General features: G+C 34.6%; 1 protein-coding gene across 1 annotated transcript in view; it reads right to left on the reverse strand.

Annotated features, from left to right (window-relative positions):
• CTTNBP2 (cortactin binding protein 2) overlaps nucleotides 1–24,293 on the reverse strand; it is an 85,267-nt gene that overhangs the window by 17,080 nt on the left and 43,894 nt on the right. Inside the window, 10 exon segments of the mRNA XM_088523751.1 lie at nucleotides 1,371–1,470; nucleotides 1,602–1,688; nucleotides 2,809–2,888; nucleotides 3,387–3,482; nucleotides 4,436–4,711; nucleotides 6,195–6,312; nucleotides 9,288–9,542; nucleotides 10,649–10,799; nucleotides 13,824–13,923; nucleotides 19,154–19,357. Of these exon segments, the coding sequence (XP_088379877.1) occupies nucleotides 1,371–1,470; nucleotides 1,602–1,688; nucleotides 2,809–2,888; nucleotides 3,387–3,482; nucleotides 4,436–4,711; nucleotides 6,195–6,312; nucleotides 9,288–9,542; nucleotides 10,649–10,799; nucleotides 13,824–13,923; nucleotides 19,154–19,357 (1,467 nt within the window).

Genomic DNA, 24,293 nt, shown 5'->3' on the forward strand with positions numbered 1-24,293 from the left:
AAAAATAACTGTTAATAATGTTATTGTTAAGATGAATGACTGTATTGCATGAAAAGAAAGTTTAAAATCTAGAGATCTGAAAGAGGTCAAAATAATAAAAGAGAAAGGTACGGCATTTTTCAGATAAAGGTTGAATGCTACCAAGAATATATTCAAGTTATATTGTTTGGTTTTGTTATGCCTTGACCTCCCTCCCAACCTTCCTCAAACCTCCCAAAACTAACCCTTATAAAATACGGATGGAAAAAGTAAAATAAATCCACAAAGGGGCAAAATGAGCTAAACAGCTGAGAAATGCTTTCAAACTCCAAAACCGTATTAAGCCAAAATCAATCTAATAAGTATTTAGAAGAAAAAAGTATCTCTCTTCAAGCTTCTACATTATCACTATATGTGTACAATAGGGTTGCTACTATGGCTAAAAAAATAAATAAAGAGTTTAAATACATGAGGTACAGACAAGAATATGGTACAATTTGCATATGAAAAAGCCCTCCAGATAAAATTTTGTTTTGCCCCTCACTTCTGTTCCTTATTATTGCCCTTCTTCCTGTTTTTGCCTGATCGATTTCTCCTCATTCTGCTGATTTGTAGCTTATTCTGCCTGTTCTTCTTGTCATTTATCTTTGGCTACTCTGTCTCATTTTGTCATTATTATTTAATATTCACCCTGACCTTTCAAAGGTACAGCCTCCTGACCGCTCTCAGAGCATTTAATTGTGGAGCACCCACATCATAGGACCTCAGCCCACATTCGTATCTGTGAAAACTATTCACTTTATGGTAACAGAAATCCAGCTCTGCCCTTTGACTGATGTGTTGGAATACACACACACTAATGCTTGTCCACGAAATCCGTCTGCTGTGCCAACAACTTGTCTCAGAGCCATACGTAAGTATTTATGCGTAGGTATTTATTAAATAAATATTGAAAGCAAGTGGTCCACCTCTCATATGCTTTTTTACTGCTCTTTAGATTCTCAAACTTACCTTTTCAAAAGTTTTTTTTTCTTTTTCATTAGAACAGTTACAATAAAGTAACAAGATTTCATTTCTTAATCAGTAGATCTAAACTTCTGCAATCAGTTAAAGGCTCACAAACAAGAGAGAACAAGACAGAAGAAAATGTATTACAAACTCTTTGTTTTACATAAATGGCATCAACTATACAGAGAACTCCCTAATGAATTATCATATTTAGTTCTATTTCAGCTTAGACTATTATAGTTGTTCCTCAAGTACCCAAAAAACAACAGGTTCTGTTAAAACATGGCGCATACTGCGTAAAATTTTTTAACATATTTCTTTTGTTTTTACATTACAAACAGGCCTACTAGCTACCAAAATTAGTCCTGCTGAAATAATCTTACCACTACTGATGAACAATTCTGCAAGCTGCTCCTTGGAGAAACTAGCATCCACTTCAACTTTAACTATTTCACATGAGGATCCTGCAGCCACTTGTTTTTGCTGTGTTGAAAATTAGCAGATTTACTGAAAAGGTACATACTCCAATTTCAAGCTACTGTACTTTACTTGTACATTACATTTACATTGTATATTACGTTTTCATGCACAACACATTTACACTATGTTAATACCTTCATGCAGACCGCTATCTGATGTGCTATATAGTCTTGCAAACTTCCTTCTGGACCATGGAAGATAACATTACGGTACTGTTCAACCTATGGACAGACAACAAATTATGCTTGAAAGTTCATAGACTTGGATATTTTTTTGTCCAGATGTGACAAAGAGCACCTGATGGAGGTCAAGCTTGATAAGCCTTACTACTGATAAGCTTATGTAGTATAATCAAAACAGGCAGTTTTTGCATGCTACAGCTTTGAAATATTTTCATTAAGTTCCTAATTTATAAAACTACAGAAAAATATTCTTTCATTATACCAGTCATTAAAACTTGAAAAAATCAGGTATCAGGGATGTGTTTAAGAGTCACAAGCATATATTTTCTGAATTTGGAATTAGACTATATAAATCAGAATGACCTTAAAAACAACGAACAGAATAATGTAAGTCACTGCTCAGGGCTTAACGTTATTTTCACCTTAGATTTCAACTTAAGTATGCTACCAATAGTGTAGAATAAAAATGGATTGCACTATCTTAACTGTAAAATTACTTCAGCTATAAAAATTCAATGCATATGAATAGGACTTCACAGAATACGATCAAATCACTGTGCAATAGCACAACGTTGAATATATCAGAAACCTACAGCACACACCTATTATTCTAATGGCATAAAATGCTATCAAAGGACAGAGCATTATTTATACAGATTTTGAAGTAGTTCTCATTTGACTATCTACGTAAAAACAAATAAGGTATGAAAGCTTCATTAAATCATGTTACCCAATTTCATTTCCATTTTCAGATATTAGAGTCACGGATTTATATATAAAGCTGACCACAAAAATCACGTCTCAATTGCTTATGTTAATGACTTAATGACTTATTCTAGCTTACAATCATTCTAGCTTACATCAAAAACTGAAATAACTTTGGAAAGAAATAAGGTATCAGAGAACTACTAATATATTTTCCTAAGCAGTTCAATTAATCAGATGGCAACTATTTAAAGAAGAAATGCCTCATGTGACTAAATTTACTGGGGGGAGGGTGAGAGGGATCTTTATGTTAATATAGTAACTTTCATGCCTTTTTTTTTTCTTTTTTAATCTTGACATTCTTTCATAGAGCAGATGATCAATATTTTAATCATCTCTATTAAAAAAAAGTTTTCACATATGAATAGCATGTGGAGAGAAGCTAAGTACTTACAAGGCGGAGGTAATTCTGAAGTGTCTGAAGATGGATCATAGATGCATATGTCACACTATTTAGACAGCCTTCTTGAGGTCCTTTTTAAAGAGATAATCAAATAACTTTTAGAATATCTTCATGTTTATATGCATTTATTATAGGCACATGCTTTACATGCAGTATCTACAGTAATCTCCTAAAACTGAAGGTTATGCAAATACAAATGGAGAAGAAATTAAAAGAATTCATCTAGCAACCCAGATTTATGTCTGTAACCATAGATTTATGGTTATATCTAGATATATGTGCTATAGATATCTGGTTTATCTAGATCTAACCATATGGCTGTATCCCAGATCTATGACATAAGTAAAATGAATATTATTATATAATTAAAAAGCATATTAGGTTTTTATATGCCAATATATTTTCTAAATTTGGTAGGGCCTTTTAAATTTAAATAATTTTATTAACCATATATGCATATGAAGCCCAAACAACACTCCGAAACCAAGAGTGTACCAAGTAATTCTCAAATTATGTATTTCATGAAATGTTTTATTGTTCAAAATTGAATATGACAAATTGAAAATTACCCAACAAAAACACTGTGATATGCTCAGCTCTGTTCCTCTTCAAAAAGTCCCATGGTGGTTGGGAAAAAATCTGGCCTGTTGACCATGAAATGTTTCCTGTTTAAAATAAATAAGATATTCATTGTGTCTATATATAAAGTGTTCCATACTCAAAGTCTATTTGGTTGCCTGCAAAGATTGCATGTATATGCCAATTTGACAAATAAATCAATCCTATGTACTAAATCATAAGACTGATAATACTGATATTTTCTTCTAGATAAAGACTGAAGTTCAATAGGCTGGCTTGTAAAGAATATTTAAGTTATTTAATACTCATAGTACACTTTAGGCAAAACAAGAAAATATGCCCAGTCAGACAAGAACAGTATTTTGTTTTTTTGTTTGAAGATGAAGCACACAAACTTGTATTGTACACAACTGTTAGCAGCTCCCAATTTCAGGCAACTTTCCCATTATTTTGATTCTTTTTAAAGATGTTTCTGTTTTACCTTAGTAAGTGAAGCTACACAAACCCAGAGTTGTTCTGCTCAACCTGCGCTTAGGAAACTCAGTCAAGATTGACTGTACAGATTTAATTTTCTGTTTTACTGGTCTTGTTCCACAAGTAATATAGATCTCTTCTCTGGAGTGCTAAATTGAGTAAAGGACTAATTAACTAGGACCTCCAGCCCGGAAATGAAATTAAAATGCATAATCCATTAAACTGCCCACACAGCTGAAACTAAATAATACTGTCATGCAGGCAATGTTCTCAGTATCATAGGTAGTATCTTTCTTACTGTAAGGTTTAAAAGACCCAGAAGCCTCAAATATTTTTTAATTTACTTATTGTTTTTGTAAAGGAATACCTTTACAGTAAGCAGCACTTAAAGAATAAGTAACTTTGAGTATAAAAATGATTTATTAAATGAATGTAGTCGTGACCTAACAGATCAAGCAACTGTCACAAGCAGCTTAAAATATACTTAAAACTGTGGAATAAGTTTTCACAAATTCATGAAAACCCTGATGAGTTTTGCCTTTCTTTAGTAAATCAATGCAGATACCTAGTTTGACAGATGATATACTGCTTGCACTCAGGCCAATGCTGGATTCTGCAGCACTATTAAATGACACGTCTTCTAGGCTCCTCCATCCATCAGAAGTGATTGCTTGAAAATGGTTTGTCACTGCCTGACACACTGCTTTTGAAAAATCATCCCATGATGTCTGCTTGCGTATATTTAAAGCACATATTGTGTTTTCTATATCAAATTCCTCTGTACCACAATGGGGTGGTTCGGTGCCACTGACTGAAATCCTTACAGGTAAGTTAAGGGCATCTGTTAAAAAACAAAAAAGTAAAACTAAGAAAAACTGCAAGCTCAATAGAAATCCTATTAAAGGCCAATAAGACTTAATATTGTGAAGGAAAGCTATTACAAAATTCATGGTATAGAAGAGTCAACACTATACAACAAAGTACCACCTACCACATTTTAAAAATGATTTACTTAATAAAAAGTAGGAAGCAAGACAAAACTTAAAATAATTGATTTCCTCCTTAAAAACTATTTTCTTATAAATTAGAAGAGAGAGTGGTAAGACGTTTTCTTAGCATTCAATTTGCTGTAGTTATGCATATTTTTAAACATCAGCATGGAAAAGAAGCTTTCAGCTCCAGTATGCAAGTGGAGAAGCTAGCAAGCCTAAAGAAATATTTTTAAATAATAAGCTAAATCACAAAATTCACTTAGAAGTGTACATTCAATTTGCTGTAGAATAAACTGAGAACACGTTAGAAGAAGAAATAGGAAACGTACACACACATACTAGAAAATTGATTTAATTAAATTATTTTACAGCTTACTCTTTGAAAAATGGAATGCAATTCCAGAGGAGCATACTGAAATCTGTACGGATCATTTATATGACTGATTGAAAAATGAAAATGGCTAACTTTACTCCAAGGATAATACAATTCAGATATGATTTATGAAATACAAGATAAGTACACTATCAGCTTATTCTGGAAGATTCCAACATTATCTTAGTTTGGCTTTTTTTGAATTCAGAAGTCAAATCTTTATCTGACACAAGGCAACGAAGCTTTTCTGATATCATTCATATTTCTACAAAGACAATAGTTCTGCCTATGCATATGAATAGGAAATGTAGAACTTGCTAGTGCCCAGACAATTTTCTAACCCCAGAAATATACTGTCAAGACCTGGGAACAGGTCAGTCAGCTTTATTCAATTTTGACATCCTACTTGGAAATACTGAGGTATTCCTTATGCCAAACTTAGATAGAAGAAGGAAGAAGACAAATTCTGGCAGTAGAATGGTCCTCTGGCAGAAGTTACTGATGCTGGAAAAAATGAAATAGCTTGACGTTTTCTCTAACATACATTTTGAAGAATAAAACAGTCTCCTCAACAAAAACCAAGCGTCAAATAAAACTGCTTCAAGCAGGTTCGGATATGCCTGGTTCAGATATGATTTTCTTAGCCTGAAGAAACACAGTATTTATCCATCTAGTGATTTTTCTGCAAGAATGAAGATATAAGAGAATAATAGCTTTCAAAAAACACTATGGATGTTTGCTGATGTGTACAATATATACCACCTTTCCAATGATTTAAAAACACAAGTCATTTAATGGCTTCAAAAATACGCAAAATATGGAATAATAACAACTTAAGAAACAAAACTGATCTTGTAGGGACAAAAAAATGTCAACTACCTTTTTAGTATTTCTCATGTGTTCCACAAGCTCTTTATTAAAAACATTTTTACATAGTGACGATAGCAAGTATTACTTACTTAAGTTTTCTAGGAGATGTTTGCAATCATCAGTAGCAACATCATGCAGTGTTCGATTACACTTATCTTTTCTTTCAGCCTCTAGTCCACCATGGCTACAAAGGATTTCTAGGCAGTTCTGCAAAGGTAAGAACTGTATTATTTGCTTGTCTCTCTGTTGCATTAAACAGACAGTTCCACCAACACACATTTAGACTCCTAACTGAAATTCTTGCACACAGATTAGTCAGCTCACAGAATTTCTATTACACGTATTCAAGTTATGTTTCTCACAGAGGTGAGAACAAGGAGTAAAAATATTTTACAGTAGATTCGAAATGCTCAAACCAAGATTTTGAAAGAGTGGAACGCAGGCAGCCAGGCTTCTACAGTTTCGAAACATCAAGTGCTGATGAAATGAAGCGAGCAATTCTTAACATTTGCCATTAGTTTACACATTCAACTAAACATTGTTTTGAAAATCTTTGCTTCAATGTTCAAACAATATTAAAAAGGCATTTTTAAAGCTAAATTAAGATAAATTAATGAATCTTCCAAATGCAATCTATACAACCAATTTCACTTAACAATTCACTAAGCATTAGTAAAAGGAGGAGTATCCATTACGCTTGACCTGTAAGTGGTACATTGCAAAAGAACAATGATCCCTCTAAAATCATTTTACATGCTGCTGCTTTGGTAGGTAAATCTGAATTTCTGCAATAGAAGTAACAAAGCAGTGAAATAACAGTGCATTTATACTAAATTCAGATCACAAACATTTAGGGGATGCCACAAAATTGATGCCAAGATTGGACTGGTAGTAGGGTAAGAAAGAAAAAAATAATAAGGAATTAAAAAAAAAAAATCAATTACACAATTCCTCCCAGACTAGCAAACCAACCCCTCAAAAACCTACATTTCCATTGTTGATTCATTTGCAACCAGAAGACTAATTAATTTCTGATTGTTCACATTCAACCAAACAACAACGATTCACATATCCTACATGACAGCATCATCATTTTCATGTTCATTTTCAAGTTCATTTTCATTTTCATGTTCATTTTCAAGTTCAAAATAAACATCCACATTAAAAATCACTACTATAAACAATAATAGTTAATACTGTATTATTAACCTTTGGGGTTAATCTTAACAGAAAAACACAGAGAAGCAGGTATTAAAATCCTGATTCAGAACAGTGGTTTTTTGAAGTTTGGCTGCTGTTATCTATTTTGTATCTGTTCTAACAAAGACTTGTGTCAGAGTATTGGACAACTTGACAAATTTCACAAACATAACAGTAATTTAAGCTATTTTCAAGAGTTGTAATTTTATCACATAGAGGCTCCAGCACCTGTCAGAACTTTTAAAAAATCATCTCACTAACACCGCCAGAAGAAAAACAAAACAAAACAAAAAAAAAACATTTTTTATCAAGTTAGTAAATTAAAACTGTCAAAGGGGTACAATACAAAGGAAAGCAGAGAGGAGGACACTGAACCATGAGAAAAGCACAGGTATATGACTGGAGAATGAAGTGCAAGCAGTTCTTGAGGATAGCTATTCCACTTTTTTTTTTTTTTTTTAAGCTCCTAGTATCCCAGACATCTGTCTCGACTCAATAAATACATTTAATCAACAACAACTTCAAACAATCACAACTTCAAAACAAGGAATCTGACTGCTGACCACCATCTACGAGCATGCCCTCAACCCTCAATAGAGACTTTATTAAACAGACGACTAGAAATATGCTCAGAAATTCAAAAATGAGAGTTATTAATGAAAGGCAGAAGTGAATAGTCCTAGTCTCTGTGCCTTCACAGAGAACACCTAAGCAAACCCTTCTTAGACAATAAATAAAACCCTGCTTCAAAGTTACAGAGGATTATATTATTACAGCAGGAAGCTACATGTTCTAAACCATTTAGGATTCTGCAAGCAATAGCAAATACCTTAAACTCCCATTTAAAGTGAGATGAACGAAGGTTATCTGTAGTAAGTGTCTGTACCTGTCCTACCGACACTGATAAAAGAACACTGGCTTGGTTGCTAATGCAAATGATGAGTAAATAGTAGCTGGTCCCTGGTAAAACATAATTTAAGAAACCAATTCTTAAATCTTTGGCTATTATAAATGTATCGTAGCAAGTTTATCTGAAAAAAAGCAAACATAACAACAGATGTTGAATTAGCTGTTTAATCAATAGCCACTTTCTAAGGTCTTCGGCTATATTTTCCTAAAATTGACTTTAACCACTATTTAGTATCCTCCCATTACCTTCTCTCTATGCAACAGTCTCACAGTAAGATCTGACTGACAGCTGTCATAAAAAAAAAAAACTTTCAACAATCCATGTTAGAAATGTAAAGTTTCTGATGTCAAACCCTTCAAGTAATATTCTATGTCAGGAAATCTTCCTGTATATAATCAGTAAGCCCTGTCAGGTCTTTCCTCACGATATTTATTTACAGGGAATGATGAAAAACTTAAAAGGTCCACTAAAAAGCCTGCCCAAACAGGAAATTAAACGATGTATCTCACTCACAGATATCTAACTACTTTATTCCTTCTCCTCCCTCTGTCAGAAAAAAAATTGTTCATAGTTAAATTTTCCTCAATTATCTGTGGAGATTATATCCATCCACTATCCATATTAAACACAGGACAACCAATGAATAGGCATTAAGGGTGGAATTCACTTCAATTTTACTTTGAAAACCTGAATGTCAGGTACTCACTTTTTTTCTCCTTATAATCCCCACCCCAAGGAAATGGCCACTTACAGAGGATGATTCATTCTGTGCACACTGGATACCTAGCTTCTGGGGTAAATGATCCATAGGAAGTACCTCTCTGTCTCCGTTAATTTAGGTTGGACCACAAACTAGGGGAACTTAGACTCGACACCTAATTTTTAGTTCTTCAAAGTTAAAAAGAGAAAAAAGAGTAGGATTTATGTGCCTCGAGCTCTAGCTGTCCCTGCTGGAGCAGGGGAGTTGGACCAAATGATCTCTAGAGGTCCCTTTCAACCTTAAGCATTCTGTGATTCTGTGATTTATCTTTCCTAAATCCCATAAGGTTACTGGTGCTTCATATAGACTGACCTTAAAGCCTTTCGATGCTGCTATATGGGCAGCAGTCCAGCCCTCTTTGTCAGCATGGTTGATGAGATCTGCAGAAATAACAGGTTTCGCTTTACTGTTGGAGCTGTCTTCTCTGTTCTCCACATCAAAGTAGTCTAAATTAGGCTCTGCATCATTGAAAGAGGTCCCATTGCTTGGCTCTCCATAGTACATAAGGAGCTTGAGACTGTCAACATTACCAGAATCAACTGCTGCATGAATTGGTGTCCAGCCATCCTAATAAAACAAAAGCAGAGGGCACACTTCCACCAAACACACAGAAAAGTGTTCACAGAAAACATCTCACCAATGCAGCCGCATGGAATGCTTTTTTGGAAATTAAAAAGATAGGCAACACTCACATAATAATTATTTGGGAAAACAGAGTTGCTTTTATGTGTGTGGGGTAGAAGAAGGGAAATGAGAGGAGGAAAATGTTGCACGTAAATTTTACATTTTTCTCCAAGAACATGGCAGACTAAATTTTTTAGAGGAAACCAAGTGATCTAAGGGCTTTACGCACTGTTAAAAGATAGCTTCCTTATCGTGTATCCAACCACTATGATGCTAATAATCAATAATTTGTTTCATGTGGCACAACTCGATTTATCAGTCAGATCTTTCCATGTTTTTGACATCGTAGCTTTCTCTTATTTCAAGTCAAATATATTTGCTTTCTAAATAATGACATTAAGGAATAAAGAAAAATAATCAGCATAATAATAGGGGAAGAGAATGTATTATGAAGTTATTATTTTTGTGCTGTGTTTCTGGACTGCCTACACTGGACATTTATTGTCACATTTACTTCAAATTCTTCAAAAATGAGTTTCAGGAAGCCCTCTGGAAAGAGCAATACATAATTTTTAACTTCGAGACAGTCCTCCCTTCTTTTCCCTTCTCCTGCATGCACTATTTATTTTTGCCACATTACAATATGGGCCGGCAAATTTTGGAGAAATTTCCGCCCATCTCCCACGCAGACGATGCAGCCTTACAGAAACAGTGGAAACAAAATTGCTATCAGCACTTTAGAGTAAGTCAAAGAGAGGAGTTCTATTTCTCATACATGGTGCTGACAAAAAACATGCAGTCAACCATAGGCTAATCTGAAATACGTAAAATAAGAGGACGGTAACAACTTAGAAGATTTTAGAGAAAACACACAGTTTGAAAGACTAAACAATAAAGTATGATGAAAGAACAAAACACTATTTTTAAACTGGTGCATCACAGCTTTAAATAAAAATGTGTTTAAATAAATACATTAAACATTTCCTAGATTTTCAAAGTTATTCAGTACTAAACAAGGTACTTTATCTCTACAAACTATTTTAACTTACACTGTTTTTTACTGTTCGATCAGCTCCACCTTCCAACAACAGCTTAACACAATCATTATTTCCATTTTTACAGGCCAAGTACAAAGGTGTCTGTCCTCTTTCAGCAGCATGGTTAACATCAGCCTGATACATAATTAATAATTCTGCACACCTAAAGGAAGTGATAAGGTAATAAAATTACCCTCTATTTGACACTCAAAGCTCTTTGCTATTTACAACATTTATATATTTATGGTTTTATATTGCATGAATTTTACAGATCTATCTGTTATTTTATCTATTTCATACATGCAAGTATAATTTTATAATTAGGTTAATTCAAACACAAAACTTAAACTGCTATAGATGCATTTAAAAACTATGAATTTAAAACATTTAATTTCACTGGACTGATAAAAACCTCTCACGACAACTGCCAAAAAAAAAAAAAAAAAAAACACCCTACCTGACCTCTTAGGTACCAGCAAGGAGGACAGTTATGCAGGGAAGGAAATTGGTAGGTTTCACCTAACAGCTATGGCACTACCTCTGTCACATAGGTAGTACTCTTGAACAGAAGCTGTACTGCTATCACTGGAGGATAGTTTGGGCTGTGTTGGCTGCAGATACTGAATTAAGGAAAATAGAAGAGAACAGGCCAAATTTCGAAGAGAGCTGGCAACCCATCAGGGATCAACACTACGATCCAAGGTCTGGCACTTCCTCATGAGCCAGTAGCAGTAGGCCCAGTTTTTCTTCCCGATTCTTATTCCATCTTTGTCCCTTTTTACCTTCCCTCTCAAGACTTTAGAAAACTCTTAATTCAAATCTATTCCCTCTCCAGTTTAAAACTACACTTCAAAGCAAGAATCCCATCTTGCTGGCTCTGCTTTTATCAGTCCATTTGAAAATGGAAGGGTATCAACAAAAAAAGCCTGACTGTAACAGTGCAGTGCTGCATAATTGCTCACTAGGGGATCACACTGGAGGAAAAGGAATGGCAAAGTATTTCAAAAAAAAAAGAAAAAAGTAAATAAGAAATTACTTATGGAAAAAAAACACCCCAAAGGAAATAAACAAACAAACTCATTTTGGTGCTTTTTTAGGCAGAAAGTCAATCAAGTTTGAGATAAAATGACTAGTTTAGAAATATGTAAAAAGAGAAAATAATAATTTGAATGCCTAAAGAAGACCTTCTGAAAATGACACTTCACCAAAACAGCTGATTGAGTTTCAAGTTTGCTATGTTAAAAATATCTATTTTGTCATTTTATACTGTACTCAAGCCATTGTATTGTAACATTTTTATAGGTTCTGAAAATCTAGCCAATCTAAAGGATTCAGCTGTGTAGATAAAAGCTTCAAAAAGACTTTATTGAATGTCCTGCAAGGGCTCATCAGGGAACCAAATGATTCTGGAACTACTGCACTGACTTTCCATCCTGAAGTCAGGCAAGGTTGGGCTGGCTTAGGCCATAGGTGAAAAGATTTTCAAAGTTTCTTCTAATAGCACTTTCTGAAGTGGTGAGATAACTGAACAATGGCAAGAAACTATCTTTTTTTTTTTTTTTTTTTCCAACACTGTAACTACGGCTGGAACAACGGTACTGTCACAGTTCAGGAATAAGGTTAATAGACATCTGTCACAGGGGACTTGCCAGCAAACCTATCACAGACAAATACTGTGCAGTTCATTGCTGTCATTAGTCCCAAAGTCTTATTGCTGTAGAAGTACAACGTTCTGTAACACAGATTGTGCAAACAGATAAACCAAAATGCACATTGTCTAAATACCATTACCCCAAATTTTGCCAAAAATTTGAAGCCCAAAATTTGAAGTGATCAATAAGTCAAAGAGCCTAGAGCATTACTGAAGCATTTACAGTCTATGATACTTTTTCTAGCCCTGTTTTTATTCCACGTTTACCTTTAAAATTCAGTTCAGATTTAGTACATAAAAAAGTGAAAGTAAGAAAATTACTTAGGGATATCATATTACATAAGTAACTCTAAGGGAAAAGAATATAAAGCCTGCAACATCACAGCAAAGCAGACTATATATAGCAAAGTGTTGTGAGGGTACGTCAGAGAAAGAAATATCTCCTCATTTAAATAAACAGCTCCCCTCCTTCCAAGTTATATTTTTGTTAGTGAGAAAATATGAAGACTATTTCTGTATACCTTGTTAAGTCATAGCTAAATTTTACAGATTTTCTGTAAAACATTGAAACATTAACTAGATATATATTTTTGTTCACAAAGTACCTTCTGGAGATCTGCTACCTCTGGTTCAAACAGTAAAAGGTATAACCTAGTTGATAAGCTTGAAGTCTTCTAAATGGCAAGATGGTGCTTGAACACTCATGGAAGATCATGAGAGGATGGGAACAAACTTTGCCATTGCTGAGTGAAAGCCTAGCACTATACAGTATCACCCAGAGTGAGACCTCTAGACCTTAATGTCTCAGAAATCCTTACAAAATATGAAATGCAACAGCAAAAGAATGAAATTTGAGAGAGAAGCAAAAATAAAGATGCATAAAGCAAACCTAAAGCTTTTAATTAAGATTTCTAGTCAGACTATTTAATTCTTTTGATGTCTATGAAATATCTTTGTTTTGGGCAACTCTGCTCTGAAAAATGTTATCTAGAAGTTCCTTGGAACTTCCAGTTCTATTTTCTATGATTCCATGGAATACAGTAAAGCTACAAAAAGGAAACAGTGTTAGCCTCCAGCTCCTCCACTTAAAGAAAAAAAAGGGTGATTCTATATCACACATTAGAATACTAAGATTAATACTCATGTATCTCTGTACGATAAATCATAGTTCCCTATACTTCAAAAATTAATGCAAAAATATTTCTTTGTTCCTCCCCATGTTAATCCCATATTGTCTGAGGACATGAAGAAAGTCAAGAAATTTGAAGATAAGCCTGCCACGCAGACCAATGTCACATTGTGGTTACAAACAGTACACATGTTCAACAAACTTAACAGCTGCAATTTTAAATAAAACAAACAGAAGTCACCCGAATTGCTTATGAACACGAATACGAGATTCAGTAGTTTCTTTCAAAATATGAAAAATGCATTTATAGAAATTCATAGAATGAAATACTAAAGTAGGTAAAGAGAAACTAAAATAAAAAATAACTGCCAATGGGTAAAATCTGGTAAAATCTTAAGACTACTTACTTGACATGTCCCTGAGCAACTGCTGAACACAAGGGTGTAAAGCCATTTTTATCAGCAGCATCAACTTGTGCTTCTGCGGTCAGCAGCAATCTCACACAGTCTGTAAATTGAGAATAAACACAGACTCATAAAGCAAAAATGAGTGCTTAAAATTACTCAAAGGTTAAAAGCTGCTCAAGAGAGACCATTTTGAAGCAACAGCAGCCCATCGTTTTGACTGCAGACACCGCATACCATTGGGTATGTTGCAAACTCCAGGCTGGCAGGTGAGCGAAGAATGAATCCCTGGGGACACCACCACTCTTTGGAAAAGGGGCCTGTGTCCCTATAGGGATCCATATACGTCCCCATTGATGGCAACCCCTTTACTGACTAATTTATGTATTTCCAAAGCTTGGAATTTATCAAATTAGCTCATACCAGAGTCTGGCTGCTCCTGCTTTAGGACCCTCACAGGGCAGTGCAATGACTAATAGGACAGCTAAGCTTACCAACTGCAGAGAAAAAACCCAAACCTTTCATGTTCAAAATGTTTCCAAAATAACATGCTAAAAATAAAAATAATCCTGATTCTACCATTCTACAGCTAAATTAACTTAAGATAATTAATTGCATAGTAATTAGATTGCTTTTCATCCACAACAAATTGGAATATTATTTAACCCAAATAACTTTGAAGAAAATGCTCTGTGTGCTCCATATTAGAACTGCTTCTAGACCAAAATAATAATGTCTTCTTAACACTACCTAATGGAGGGTGAAATCTATTACTCTAAAAATAAACTCAGCTATAACGCCCATTCTAAAATCCTGACCAACTCTCTGAGCAAGGTTAGTGCTTTCTTTTCCAACACTGGCTAGAATCCTGGTGCCCAGCTTTGTCAGTGAAGCTTATCTCTAGACATCAGAAACATGAATTTCAAATTATTCAGAAATTTGACTAATCTAACATATTTGCTCCTGTTAAAAATCTTCCAAATAATACTGCAGACGTTGAGGAGCCGACTGAGTAATTTAACATTAAAATGTGAGATTTTAAAACTGCTATTGTAAATTAAAATTCTTAAATAAGTAACCTGATTTAAAATGGCACCCATTTTTAAGTTGTTTGTAAGGATAAGCTACCCTGACTTCATCTCTTCCTCTCTTTTAAAAACTTCATTGATGAATTCTACTTGCAAGACAACAGCAATTAAAATCAACTTATATTTTCAATCTTTTTGTAGCAGAATACCATACTACAAATGATATCAATTGTGTTTTTTTTCCCTACTGTGTATCCTAGTTGTAAAGTAAACAATTTAAAAATAAAGATTCGAACCTGACATCCTGAAATCCTTTAAAGTTTTTTGAATGACAATGAATAAATTTGCTTCACAGAATTTTAGGTATTTGGCTGGACTAGCATTTGGTTTCTTCCCAGAACATTTGCTAGCCATGCAAAAGCAAGAGAATAAACAGAATGGCTCGCTTCTACAACAGTGCAGTTAACTTGCAATTAGTGATTAGCAGATCATCCAGAGCATAGCTTATCTACGCGAAAATACTGCTTCTGGTGAAAATCATTGCCGTGACTTGCTCTGTTCTCAGGGATAGGTGCAAGCATGAAGACCCAACAGTTTTTTTCATAATGCACAGCATGAGAGCTAGTGGCCCTGTGTGAGACCGGTCGTGACACACTCGGCAGAAGGTCACTCATCGCCAGGAAGCCTGCATCCTCTGCGTGGGTTTTCAGCTGGCCTTGAGAAAAGCATGATTTGGGTAAATGCCATTAACTCCCCCTCACTGATGTCTGCCACGCACCACAGCAGACACTGGGCAGAAGGGCAGGCACAAGAAAGGCACTGAGGTTGTCACAGAATAAAAGGCTTTGGTCAAAGCAAAAGGAAAACATGGCTGTTTATTAGTACAAACACATGAAGACTTGAATATTTGCCACCAAAACCTACTGAGGTGGGTGGCTCTTTCAGAGCGCTGGCAAACAGTGCACACATCTGGTGGCTCTGCAGAGCTGACTCCAGGTAGCAACACATTCCTGCACCATGTTTCTGAGTGCGGAAACATGGAGCTACATGAAGCTTTTTACTTCCTACACCATCCCAGGTTTTTCTACCAACCATGGCCACAGTCTCCAAGTAATCAGGATAGAAGAGAACTGATTACACCATAAATACATATAATTAGCACATAACCGAGGCCAAAGTTACATCTCTCAGTTTCAGGGACTTTTATTATTTCATTCTCTCAGCTGCCTCCTGCATGGCAAAGACTGGTCAGGACTAGCAGCAACACAGATACACACATACACTAGCTCAATGAAGCTACATACATACATACTATCTACATACATACGTGCATACTATCAAGTGGGAAAGCCTTTTAATGCATAATAGTTTGAGGTAGCTCCTGCCTTGTTAATGGATCAAATCAACAAGGCCTGACAATAAAATCTGTTCAGCTACCCCAATCTAGTGGTTAAAACATAAAATCAACAGTTTCCCAGTGGTGAGTCAAACACAAAGGAAGTATTTAGCGTGTATTTTTATGGGGAAGTTCTCCCTCTCAGACTTACAGAACAGGCTACAGTGTGTGTGCAAGAAACAAAGATGCTGCTATGAGTTTTGTGTGATAGAAAAAAACCTTTAGCTGCAGCTCTCAAAGTGCAACCATTTATGAACAGGAAGGTTATAGCCTTGAAATCAAAACTCACTAGGAAAGAATATCTCGAGTGTTCCCTTTTCTTGTGCAACAGTCATTTTTCTGTATAGATTGGGCTTTGAGGACGCAACATTGCTGGCTGGCTGCTGTCACATCATTGGTTACACAGTTTCCCTATTAACCTTTCCCTGCAAATCTGAAACCGTGTATTTCATGGAGTGAGCATGGAGAACATCCACTTTGCACCCATCCCAGGCTCTCTGCAATGCCATGCCCTGTGTGAGGGGAGCTTTTCACTGTGCTGGCTCTCAGAGCTGCTCTTTTCTTTCATTCAGCTCTTTCCCAAGTGTAATCAGAAAATCTGGTTAGTTGATTTATGGGATTTATAGGAAACAAGGGCAGCCCCAAAAATTTCCAAATATATTTAGCCATTTACTCCAAATAGAAAATGATCTCAATAAATGAAATCATGTTGCTTTTGCCCCCTGGGATAAACTTACATATTAAAGTCATCCGGAGAATGAAAGAAGTGGGGGGGGGGGGAAGTGAAAACACAGTAACCTACTATTGAAAATACTTGATGCTATCAAAAATTAGAGTACATTTAAAGAAACAGAAAAATTACAGTACAGTTAAATACTGTAAATAACTACAGTTAAATGATTCTTTTCCTTCTCAAAATCACTTAATTTTGGAATTAACTGCAAATACCAAACAGAAGATTACATATTAAACACAAAAACCTTTCAGTCTTCAAAAAAATACTATAAATCCAACTGTCAGGCTACTCTCAGTTTCCATATCTAAAGGACATCAGAATGTGCAATTCATTTATTCAGAGTATTTATGATCCGTTTAGTTTCTGGCAATGCCGTGTAATTTTGATTGTAAAACTAAGCATTTTTCATATACTGTCAGCTATAAATAGAAGTGCAAAGCTAACATAATGCTAATATATTCTTTATCTGTAAAAGTATGAGATACCAAACAATTACAGGATTTAAATGTGTGTGTTTGTTAGTATGACTGTGTTTTCCTGTGCCTCTCAAGTGCCTCTGTTATTTGGAATTCTAACAATAAAACAAGCAACCAAATTGCCTTTGCTGTCAAGTAAGAGCTGCTTAGTAACTGTAATTGAAAATCAGAACATTTGCTTGGAAACATACAGGAATACAAGATGAGAACAAAAGAATTGGGTGACGTTCAGTTTCCCACAAACACCACTGATGATAAATGGACTTAAATCACTTAAGTCTAGAAGAATCTACAGAACATCCATTCTTTAAGGGGGGTGGGGAAGGGAGGAGAAGGAAAAAGCTCAAACAGTATAACAAACCTAGGCCCAAAATGCTTAAGACAAAAAAGTTGCAAAGCTACTAACTGTCAGAAGAAGAGAATAAAATAGATAAAGGACTTTTCCAGTATGTTAAAGTTCTGGGCAGCCACGCAGAATCTGTCAGATGAAAATGTTATTAGGAACTAAACCATGGCACACAGCAGGCAAAGACAAAATACACCATTCAACACAGGGAAAAATCTTCTTTTCATGATGCCTGGTAGTAAAATTAACCCTGAATATGTCAAAAGGAATACATAATCTGTCTTATTATGGACTTGAGAACCTAACTTTATCCTTTTATTTCATTTGAGAAAAAAAAATGGAACAGTATCTATTTACTAACTTAAAAAGAGAATCATGGATTTCTAACTATGTCCCTAAGAGTTACATTGCTAAACAAAAGCACAAAGAACTCTTAAAAGCAGTGACTTTCAAGGCATCATGTTTCATTTCTTCTTATGAAATAAAATTTTGAGTTTACTAAAATTAATGGAACTATTGACATTGGTATTGACATCAGTGACTTCAAAATCCAAAACAACAGCATATTGTTTTACGTAAGTATCTCTAGGAGGTTTCTACATCAATAGTAATAAAAAACTACGGTTAAATATTTTGCTTGCTGATAAGGAGCCTTGTAACAATCTGAAAATCACTGCTCAAAGTTCATATCAATGAAACAAATCAGTAAAATATCAATTTGCCTCATTTTCTAAATTAATCCATGAAATATGAATATGACAGTTGACATCATCAGAGATGCTACGCCCTCAAAGGGGATTAAGACAGTGAGGGAGGAAAGAGAAAAAATGTTCACTACCTCAGAAGAATTCGGAGAACAAACTAAGGCTGTGTCATGTGGTTCAAAATTAAAGACAGTTCATGTCATTTCTCAAGTTTTCCAAGACTCAAATCATTTTCATCATTTCCACTGCTGCTACAAATGCTCACGACTGCTGCTTACTTGTTCTTTCCCACCTATCTCCTATACAGCACACTGAGGTTCTTTCTTTGAAGTTTTTGCCTTTGCTAGAAAAGATCTTAAGACTGACAGAGAAAATAATGATATTTGGTGGTTTGCTACTGGAAGGCACTGGAGAATTAGAACACGAGTTTCTATAGGATTTTACTATAAGAGAAAATGCTTTGGTCTTATAAAATTTGATCTTCAAAAGTATTGCTATATGCTTGCTTTTGTTGTAGAAATACATATCTCAGTCTCAAATTCATATTATTAAAGTGCAATAAACCTAATTTAATATTATTTAAAACATGAAATAAGATTTCACTACTCCACATGAATACTGAAACAACAAAACTGAGAATCACTTACCGGTATGTCCATTCATAGCAGCAGAATACAAGGCAGAATAGCCATCTTCACAAGAGTAATTAATATCCAGTCCTTCTTCATTAAGCAGCATTGATAATAAAGTGACATTTCCCTGGGCAGCAGCTTGGTGAAGAAGGGTGGGCCTGCCACCCAGGGGGACAGGACCACCACTTGTTAACAAAGGGGTTAGGGAGGAAGACCAGCCTGTGAGTTAAAGCAATAGAAGTTAAAAGGAAGGCACACAAATAAATTAACCTCTGCATTTTCTGTGGTCTTTTAAAAATAAAACAGGACCTTCAAAAATGACAAGGTTGGTTAGTTTAACACAGGTTTTGTCTATACATCTGAAGGCGATCTAAAGAATAAAAACTGCGTATAGGGGTGACAAGTGCTAATGCAAAAAAATGGAATTTCATTATAACAGGTCAGTACAAAATTCCTTATGACCTGTAGTAGCAGCTGGAAGTCTCAGAAAATTTATGCTACTAAAAATCAAAAACTTTACTCAATATATTATACAAGTCAAAGTTTTAATTTAATTATTGATTTGCTGGGAAAGGTTTTTTTAATATTTAAGGAAAGGTTTCTAAAAGTATATTTATTTTCATATGGAATTTTATCCTTCTTCACAATCTTAACCAAGCTTCAGTATTTATATCTCACTCTGTTTTATATACACAAATAGGATAGAGAGCCTTTAACTAACTTTTTAGGTGCCTTTTTCAGAAAAATGTAGAAGTAATTTACAGAGATAAATGTACTTATTATTGAGCTGTGTCTTAAGCAATGTTCATTTTATTCAGCAATATTTAAATTATATTTTATAAAATGGCCCGGTGTGAATGAATAATTGGTTACATAAAAATTACTAGTGAAAGCTTTCAAGTCACCCAGTTAAAAGGCAATATTCAACTCAAAGCTTTGAAAACTTAGGAATTATATCGGTTAAATGTTCCATTATAACATTACTTATGAGCTTTAGTAGGGAGTTTGTTAAGAATATGAGGTTTGCTGCATATTGCATAGAAGATTTTGTGCATTTTTCTTTGATCAAGGGCTGCAAGAGAAAATAGGAAAAAAAAGACCCTTCTTATTTTCACTATTACCTTTGGAAAATACACATTATTCTTCTCTTTTCTTTACTAAACCATTATTTGAATGGCCACATATAAAATGCCACAAGAGGCTGAAATTTGACAGTACACAGCAAGTTTACCCGGCTTTTACAGTGGTTCCACAACATCCAGTACCGAAGAGTTGCAGAGCAATCACTTCCAGTTCGATCCAGCTAGTCGAATGTTATCCAAATTTCAATACTTGGAACTAGAAAAACACATGGCAGAGACTCTGCCAAGCTGGGATGATCTGCTCAGCATTATGGAAACACAGAATTAAACATACGGTTCCCCACAGAATTCTACACAAACGGTGTGCTTGTGAACCTCACATTATCTGCACAATTTTTAATCAAGGTGAAGAATTACTAAATAAGAAAATAAATATATTACTTCATAGTCTGTTTACATAGGTAGATACTTATGAAATAGTCATCACTATAGCTATGAAACTAGCTTCTAACTTTAATTTTAAATTGAAGAAAAAACTTTCACTCCATCTACCTTTATATAACTCCAATTCTGGTTACCTTCTGAAAATTTTTCATATTTTATTCTTTTATAAAAGAATACATTTACTAATATTTGTTTTTCAATACTTTTGTCAAAGAATTTTGAAATGTTTCTGCCTTAGAAGCTTGTAAGAAACTAAGCAATATACAAATTAAATTGCATCCTCTGAATATTGAAAAATATTCAGTATACTTTTCAAGTATTTGAGAACAGGTAATTCAAATAAAATCCCAAAGAGCCTGACTCAAGAGTAACTTTCTTTCTCATTTCCATTATAAAAGTGCATTTCTTTTTCCAACACTTTGTTATTCTTGGAAATTACTGTGCTGCAGCTGTTATTGTTTTTCTAAATGGTACTTGATGTGCATTTTTTTTACTGTCTTGTCACTAGTTAAGTGACAGTGGATATTGTTTATGTTATACTCTAAAGCCTAACCTTCTTTGTTTAAGTTCACTGCTCTATTTTAGGAATTAATCTAATTCATAACTGAATTATTTGGGGGCATTTGGGAAACCTGACACTTAGCTATCATGTGAGGAAAGACTGAGTGAGCGGGGCCTGTTTAGCCTGGAGAAGAGAAGGTCGAGAGGAGATCTGATCAACATGTACAAATACCTGAGGGGAGAATGTAGGGAAGATGGGGCAAAACTCTTATCAGTGATGGTCAGCGACAAAACAAAGGGATAAGGCGTACAAGTAGAAACACAGGAAGTTCCATCTCCACGTGAGGAAGAACTTCTTTCCTGTGAGGGTGACAGAGCCCTGGAACAGGCTGCCCAGAGAGGTTGTGGAGTCTCCTTCTCTGGAGATCTTCCAAACCCGCCTGAATGCTGCCCTGTGCCACGTGCTCTGGGTGTCCCTGCTCGAGCTGGGGGGTTGGACTAGATGATTTCTAGAGGTCCCTGCCAACCTCCAGCATTCTGTGATTCTGTGAAATAGCATTTATTGGTTCACTTCTCATTGAAAATAATGCATTTTTAAGTATTATTAGTAGAGACATCAAAAATGAAAAAAAAAAAAAGGAAAGGGGGATATTTATCATGCATTATTATGGTTTCATAGTTTCTTAATTCTCATTACACTCTTAGAGATGAAAATGCATCGTTGCAATCTGCCAATGAATGAGATTCATTACACTAGATTATGACTGAATGAAATCCTTCTATGGAATAAGAAGCCAGATAATAATATAAATGTACATTTAGCTACTGTTATCAAATATAAAGTAACATAATAAATCTGTATTCATCCATAAAAACATGTAGTCACATTAGAAAATACCAATAAAGTACATGATATCAGATGCAAAAAGTTAGGAAATGTGAAGCTTGTAGGACATGCAGTGATGAAGGGCAGAGGGACAGACAAAAACAGCTTCTGGCATCAGCTTCAGAATGTGAGATGGTTAATTTCAGAGCCCAGATCAGCCCCTTGCACTCCCACTTTTTTCTTCTAAGCCAATTGTACAGAAAGGATAAATCAATCATTACAGAAGTGAAAAAAAAAAAAAAGCTTCATTGAAGAGTGACATAAAAAGCGCAAAACCAAGAAGAAAGTGAAAGCAGAAGTCCCAGGGGTATGAAAATCCAACTGCCTAGAATCATTTCCATTTTGAACTCTTACAGGCATTGAAACGTAGGAATCCAAACAGAGCAGAAGCACTTTGGCACCAGTTCAAAGACTGTTGAAGTTAATGAAAACACTGTCACAGATTTTGAATCAGACCATAAATGTCCATTGTAATATCTTTACAAGCAGTCTGTTCAACATTAATGACAAAAGCTGGTGCCTTTTCTTACCAGGAATGAAAAGAGCAATACACAGTACTATGCCTTATATCTAAAAGAAGGTACCATCTCCTATTTTAACAGAACTCATAACTGAAACAACCTGCATTCTGATTTTAAATTTTCTTACAATACTTGCTCCATCCAGAGCCAAAATACTCCCAACAGAGTATGATGCTATCGAAATGTTTTTAAAGCAATCCGACTTAGCTAGTAAATTTATTTGAAATTAGTAAAAGGGATACATTAGTGATTAGGTCACTATCAACTTTCCTGACTCCACAGTCAGAGGACAGAAGTATGAATTTATTGACAATCCAAAAATCAGAAAAAAAAAATCATGATTCTTTTAGTGTCTTTTTAATGTGTTAATTTTCTGTGCACTATTTTTGAAAAGTATTAACAAATTCTTATTGAAGCTCACTACATACCATACAATTAAAAATAAATGAAACAAAGCATGGTGAAAACTTAATGAAAAGAGACATTGAAATACTCATTGAAAACATTCTATGGAAAAAAAAAACAGATTAAAACCAACTAGAATACTAATAAAAATAACCGACTTTGTGGCTACAAAGCATGAAACTGCAGATACATGATGGAGATTTCAGTAGTATTTGTAATATGTTAGTTTTTACCTCAAGAAAGGTCACATTTAAAAAAGCAAAGGAAAAGGCAAAACTGTGAATAAGTGACAGGAATTTAGGCATTACTGACCATATTATGTTAATTAAAACTGGTAATTGGTTTAGCTGGTCTTTTTTAAGATAAAAATCTATATTTAAAAATATATTATTTTTATTTTCTAAGCATAAAATATATATAGGAATGCACTTCCATTCTTACATGACATCTGCTACTTGAAATTCATCTAGTGCAGTTCATAAGAACATTTGAGTAAAATAGATTAAGTTCCCATGAACAACTAGATACAAAAATAATTAAAGAATAATAGTAAATATAAATAAAAGTTTGAGTTAAGACAAAGAAATTCCTGAATGTTATGAGAATAATGCAGGTAAAGCATTAAAGCATTAAAGTTTATTCTTTCTGCCCAAGTATATAGGATAGTAATGGGGCAATATTAAAATCTCTGTACTAACAAAATCAACCAGCAGACCACCCACTAGAGTTTAAGCTCTCTTTCTTTGTATACTTCAATTTATGAGATATGTTTTCCATTTGCAGAACTTCAAAAAAGCTACACAAAAAACACAGCAGTGCCAAGTGTTCACAGTAACAGAGTTTAGATGATCCAAATTGTTTCTACTCCTTTCAATATAAAGTGAATGGAGAGAAAGTCTGAATTAAGAATGTCCATTTGAGCAGGTAAAACAGCACTAGTTAAAAACAATAACAAAAAAAAACAGCTTTTCACAAAAATGCTAGTTTTGCAGATTGCCTCTGAGAACTATAATGAATTTCACAGGGAACAAAAATCTACTGTTGGTGGAAGAGTCCTACTTAAAAGGCTAACTGTGCTCCTAAAGAAAAGTTACACTTAGAAGCACCAACTTAAACTGTGAGAGTATATGTGTGAAGGTAAACTGGAAGGACCTAGAACTTTAAGATTTACAATCTCTTTATTTTTAAAAAAAGAATAATGGAAAAACTGTCTTAATGATTATCAAAGATCATCTAGAACATAATTGACACATACTGCCTAATTCAAGCTGATGGCATCTGTGCTGGCTCCTCTTGCCTGTAACGACTATAAAAAC

The sequence above is a fragment of the Tinamus guttatus genome, unplaced genomic scaffold (assembly GCF_059628265.1).
Source record: "Tinamus guttatus ecotype Peru unplaced genomic scaffold, ASM5962826v1 Tinamus_guttatus_pri_ptg000018l, whole genome shotgun sequence".
NCBI lineage: Eukaryota > Metazoa > Chordata > Aves > Tinamiformes > Tinamidae > Tinamus > Tinamus guttatus.